General features: G+C 30.9%; 1 protein-coding gene across 1 annotated transcript in view; it reads right to left on the reverse strand.

Moving 5' to 3' along the window:
* LOC106472683 (potassium voltage-gated channel subfamily KQT member 5-like) overlaps positions 1–6,701 on the reverse strand; it is a 43,568-nt gene that overhangs the window by 25,983 nt on the left and 10,884 nt on the right. The window contains exon 3 of the mRNA XM_022401235.1: positions 3,567–3,693. Within this exon, the coding sequence (XP_022256943.1) occupies positions 3,567–3,693 (127 nt within the window). The remainder of the gene's footprint in view (positions 1–3,566; positions 3,694–6,701) is intronic.

Genomic DNA, 6,701 nt, shown 5'->3' on the forward strand with positions numbered 1-6,701 from the left:
ATTCAGCTTTAATGATATCTTGTATCAACAGATTGACGGAATCGCCATGGGTTCTCCTCTTGGACCTGCCTTAGCCAATATTTTCGTTGGTTTCTATGAAAAAGAACTATTGTTTACTTCCGCTATGTAGACATTTGCCATTTTTAAAACTGAACAGGAATGTGAGTGTTTCTTACAAGATCTACACTCTGCTCTCAAATTTACTTTCGAAAAGGAACAACATAACTCTTTACCGTTCCCAGACGTTTTAGTTGAAAAAGATGATATTCGTTTTCTCACCAATATATACAGAAAAACCTACCTTTACAGGACAATGATGGGATTCGTTCAGTCCCAAAAGTCGCGAAACGAGCCTTATTGCTACTTTAGTCCATCGTGCTCTAGTTTTCTGTTCAAAATCTAAACTAGATTTCGAATTGAAGACAATTAAAACTAGTTTTCTAGAAAATGGGTATCCAGAAAACGTCATAAATCAAATTACTTCAAGGAAAATTGCGAGCTTCTCAACTGCCCCAAAATTTGGTCCCAACAGGTGTCCTATTTATCTAAAACTACCATGGATTGGTAACATTTCAACAAAATTTGAAATACAATTGAAAACGGCCATTACTAAATGTTTTCTTCCAGTGAACCCCCACTGTGCTTATTCCACACGTAAGCTGTTGCCTGCAACACATAAAGATGCGAAAAGTATGGTTATTTATTAATTCTCGTGCCACTGCGAATGTTGGTACGTAGGTCGCACTTCACAAAGACTGCAGGATAGAATTAAACAACCCACATCCATAAGAAACCAAATTGTGAAAGAAAATAATTTACCATGTCGCTCCTGTAAAACAAAAGCTCTACCACCAAAAGGTGAATCAGCGATTGGCCAGCATTTACTAGCGAACCCGACTTGTGCTGACAACTACGCGGATAGCAGGTTTAAAACTATTGCAAATGGTCTGTCAACCATTGGAAGCCACCTTTATTAAAACACATAAACTTGTCCTTTGCCGCCAAAAATAATTCTTATACAATCTACACATCCTTCAGTAGGTCTGTGACATTTCCTGATTGGTTTAAGGACTTGCCAATCAGTGATTGCCTTACCGGCCTACGTTGATGTGACTCATTTTATAAGCTGTACTATTTCCCATAGATCATTTTCCAGACGGTTCTGCTATGATTAGTGTCTGGTGAAAAGCTTCAGCAGATATTTCTTTTGCAACATCTCAATCAACAATTGCTCCAGTTATCAACGCTATTTTCAAGTTTTGAACAACTAGACTTTCAAGATCTACGTATCTACATGAGCCAATGTTTTCATTTATGAAAGTTATATTTTAAGATCTGTGCAAGAACTCAGCTAACAGATGTTTGCATATATCAAAGCTATCTTCAAGTTTTGTACAACGAAAAACAGTATTCCAACAATACTATATTTATCATACCCATTTCCGATTACTCGTTTCGCTCAACCCAAAGCTCTTTAGGTCCTCTGAGATACAACAAACACCGTATTGATCGGACCACCATTTATATAAACCATTTGATACAACAACGATTGCTATGGTATGCACGTCTTTTACAAGCTGGCGGAGAATGATTCCACTTGTATTTGTCATAAGACCAAATTTTGGCATTATAAGTCCGTAAACTTACCGTTGTCCCATAGGGGGACGCGAGTTTTTTCATATGTACAATTTGTTATCATACATAACTCATTTAAATTTTACTTGGAGAATTACTTCAGAAAGACAAATCACTCAGTACAGCATTCCTTCCTTCTCTGCTACGTTTTCTTAACCTATACTATCATTGAATAGCCGCAGCAACTGAGATTTGAAGTCCTGCCCAGATGTAGAAAAAAAAACAAAACAAAGTGAAAACCTTTTTCCTTTTACTAAATTCAAGACGATGTAGATGCGTTTTTTATTTTATTATTTGCTTTTGTAACTATATAAGCTATTAAGAAATTTTGGTTTTCTTTGGCTCTGAAATGCAATGCAATAATCATCATAATACAAATGGTAATAAATGTGTTGTTTTAATCCAAACTGTAATGTAATATTTTTCAGAGCTTTTACAGTGTCACTCAGTATGGAAAAAAATATTTTTCTCCTGCGAAATCTGATAACCCTAGCTATAATAAAATACAAAGATCGAAGTTTATAGAACAATCCACGAATCCAAAGTGTGTCAGATGCTTGGGTAAAGTCAAAGAAAAGGAAACACGATGGTTTATTTATGTTAAAGTGATTGGTAATGAAATTTGAGACCATATAAAGTTGGTCCTGTGTGGAAACCAGCTTGAGCGTAAGGAAGAATCGAGCAGTCAAATTGCGCATGTAGTGAATAATGTTTCCAATCTTATAAATATCAACTTTATACTGGTGTGTTTACAAGTACGAACAATACATTAATCCATCACATAGTTTTATTAACTTTAAGTTTGAAATAGTTGTGCATTATTAAACGAAACATATCTTATTATTTTGTCGTATGTTTATGATCGGCTATGATATTCAGACTTTATATTAAATTAATCTATATAATGTATAGTTCAGTCAACATCTTGTAACGGAATCAGAATCAATCGTACTGAAATTTAACTCATCAAACCATGATAGAACGGAAGATCAAAGCTAAGTTGAAAAATTGTTTTCCATAACTTTACTCTTCAGTTTAACAGGTTTTAGATCTTCCACTATCATACTTGAGAAATGATAGTGTCCACAGTTACTTAATATAATTTATGATTTATAATTGTTTTACATCTGCAAACATCACACCATATATATGTACGTAAAAACAGATAATATCATCACCAAAAATAGGTGTAAAAAGTGGTAAGTTTGCTTAATGGATAAGCGATAACAAGTAAAATCTAAAACCATTAACTTAACAAATTTATTTTGATATTTTCTTTTCGCCAAATATCGGTACAACAGCTCAATATGTATATATATATATTACATTTTGTATAGAACTGATAGTAAAATTTATAGTGAGTGCAGTCACTTATTCATAAGGTATATCTAGAGAAAAAATAGGAATCAATTCTACCAGAGATAATTAAAAATAATTATTATTTCAACTTAGCTGAAACCTATTCTAAGAAAGGATTCAACTAAACTATGATAACTAACGTACTTATAGTGTTTACACTTTTATATTATGTAGCCATTAATACATCTGAAATGATAACGAGAATAAAACTAATTTCGAAACATTAATTACAGGTAATTAGACAACTCTGAAATCTATACTAAACCCAAGTCAATATCAATTATCGCAATCGGATTATTTTTTATTAGTTTTCATCCTACTGCAAATATCGGTTTCACGAGCTTAATAGATCCTACATATCCTGAAACAAGTTTTATTTGTGCTTGTGTTTCTTAAAATGAATTTTTACATGTAACTAATACTACCCCCCCCCCACAACTACACTGAAATACAAGAATACAACTATAATTAATATTTCAAACTACATAATTACAGAATTAAGCAAAACAAATATAATTGGGAATAGTACAATTGTCTTTGATTTCCCCAATTCTAGAATCTAACTAACTTACCTATGACACAAAATGGACTTCGTAGGAATCGAAGGCGACCCAGCCAACCTTGATAGTGAGATCGGCATCCAGTAGACCATAATCGGAGGAAGAACTCGACGGAGAACCACACAATCATCACAAGTTCCTGAATTGAAATGTGTACTGTTTATTTAAATATTAACAGATAAACTGTTCGGTCGAAATCCAGGTTCCCCTTGACAACACGCTCTCATAATATAAAATTATCTTCGGAGAACGTTTTATTGATATATTTCTACTTAAACTCAAAGTTCGTAAGGTATGTAAAGCTTTTATTTTAAGGAAAGCTCGTGATTCCCTACTTCTTAATGTTTTATTCTAAACAACTGACACTGGACTGAAGTATACTTAAGTTATTACTAACTACTGGGTTGTTAGTAACTTTTACTCACTTGGTATTGAATTTGTTTTGTTAATACATATAATCGAGTTTCATAAATTCACTTAATTCTTGTTTTAAAATGTTCAGATAGTTATGAACAATAATTTTCAGGATTTGTCACATATTCTTCAAGCAAATATTTCTATGTTAATCCATTTATATATGTATTCCACTGACTGTATGTTATGCATAGTTTGAATAGGAATGAGTTGTGATATTAGCTACTTGAAGAACTACAGCTTCATCACTGTGGTAATAACACTGACGTAAATGAAAAGAGACTTTCTTTATACGTGTTACAGAGTTTATAAATATTAAAAATAAGTGTTCGTCAAGAAGAATGGTCAGTATAATATCAATATATCTTCTCATAACTTAAAGCAGTTTGTGTTCAAAGACAAGCATTAATAATATTAAGTCGTTATTCTCAACCACAGTCATTTCATCAATGTTTAATTTATATAAATATTTTATTTAAATCAAATATTTTACACAACGTACATTTAAAAATAACGACTCTTGAACGTATACAATTCCAGTGAGTAAACAGTTACAAAAATCTTCAATTGTATTTATGCATGATGTAGAATCAAATGTATATTCAATAAAGCTTTAAAAGAAGTGTGCAATTATGTTATGCTTCTGTTTTTGCACGTATTACTTGTAAATATTGTTTCAAACTTTTTGCACCAGTAAACGTAATGAAAAAACAGGGATTTTAATATATTGAAACAGTAAATTGGTAAAGACGGTAATTTTTTCTAAAAACTTAAGGGGTTTTTTATACGGGAAATGAACAAAGCAAACATTATTAGAATCAAATAACAACATTCTAATTTTGCTTGACGACGAACTTTACACATTTGTTTTAAATTTGCACACTCTTTAGCTTTTGAATATGTACAATTTGATATTTTGCTTACTTTTGCATGCAAACAACATAATAACTGATATAAGTAACTTCAGAAGTATATGGATGAGGAAACGTTACGTAATTATTTCAAATGAGAGAAAAATAGGAATGAGCCACGTTAAAGAAGTTAACAAAGGTAGATATAAAAATATACAGGAAACTATATTTCAAATCGCACCACAGCAAATATTTTATAACAATACTTGTTCCAACTGGTTGTTTTTCACTACAAAAGTTCCCAGAACGATGAGACATTTGTATGTAGAATATTATTTTATTTTACTTCAGGCTAGGTACAAGTTAAAACATAGTCTTGTAAAAGACATTTCCAGCATAAGTGGGAGATCAATTCAAATAAAGTAAAACTACGAGATAAAACATGAAAACATTGAAAACACTGATCTGCTATCAAATATATGATTTTGTATTTAACAGTTAAACCTAAACCTAGTTTTTAGAGATTTATTATTAGTATCGCAGATTTGTAGGATACGATCCATTGGAAACTGTAAACACCGTAGAAAGCTAGCAATTTTGATAAAATTGTGAGAGGAAGCTGGAATCCCTAAGCGTATTCAAGGAAAGCAAATATTGTTAACATAAATGTTCTGGAATTCAATTTAATTTCATAAAAAACTCGAAATTATAAACAATTAATAAGCCAACATTCGTGGGTGAATGACATATTTCTCCGCCACCTGGCTTTTTTATTGAAAATGAAAATAAATATACATTAAAGAAGTTCTGAATGAGGTTTACATCATGCAAGAATAATTCATTTGTATAAAGAAAATCTCCTGGGAGCTATTAAACTTTATAAAGAAATAACGACAATGTAGATATTTAAGTAATTTTACTTTGTAATTACTAAATTATTTTATTGAAATTAGGGAGACTGCAATTTAAGATAATTGTGAATAGCGAAATGAGATAAGAAATCTCGACAAACATTCATAACTCTTAAAAGTAATCTTATTACAATAATTAGCTATTGAGTACATTGTAAAATTATATGTTTGTTAGATGTTAAGTTTTAGAAGCACACACGCAACAATAACCATATTCGATACAGGTATTTTTTGATTTTTAATTTCAATTAGCATTTATTACTATCGCAAGCAATTTACACTCTTGTAACAGTTGAATCATGATTTAAAAGCCCGAACTCCAACCGCATTTGACCTCACACTGACTCATGTACCTATATCTTCCTTTAAATTAGCAGGTTAATGTGTTTAAGATGTTACTTTAATATGTGAGGTTAAAGGTGCTGTAGTTTGATCTCGTAAATCAGTCTTTATCTTGGTGTCTTCAAAATTATCATAAAGTATTACATATCTGCAATTGTTTGTTATGTTTTATATATAGAAATATATATATATAGTGGCCCTATCTTTCGTAAGAATATGTTTTAACATCAATTTTTATAGCTTTCAACAAGTTTTTAATAATATCTTCATTAGACTTATTTTGCAATTTAAAGTTTGTGTAGTATCTATCTCATTAATTATAATTTGGCCGTAAAAACGTTTACAGATAAATTTACTGTTATATTTTATATATAGAAAAATATATATATAGTGGCCCTATCTGCATTTGTTTGCTATGTTTTATATATAGAAATATATATATATAGTGGCCCTATCTGCAATTGTTTGTTATATTATATATATATATATATATATGTAGTGGCCCTATCTGCAATTGTTTATGTCTTATATATAGAGAAAAATATATAGTGGCCCTATCTGCAATTGTTTGTTATATTTTATATATAGAAATATATATATAGGGGCCCTGTGATGAACTAAACCTGGGA

The sequence above is a fragment of the Limulus polyphemus genome, unplaced genomic scaffold (assembly GCF_000517525.1).
Source record: "Limulus polyphemus unplaced genomic scaffold, Limulus_polyphemus-2.1.2 Scaffold5523, whole genome shotgun sequence".
NCBI classification, from domain to species: domain Eukaryota; kingdom Metazoa; phylum Arthropoda; class Merostomata; order Xiphosura; family Limulidae; genus Limulus; species Limulus polyphemus.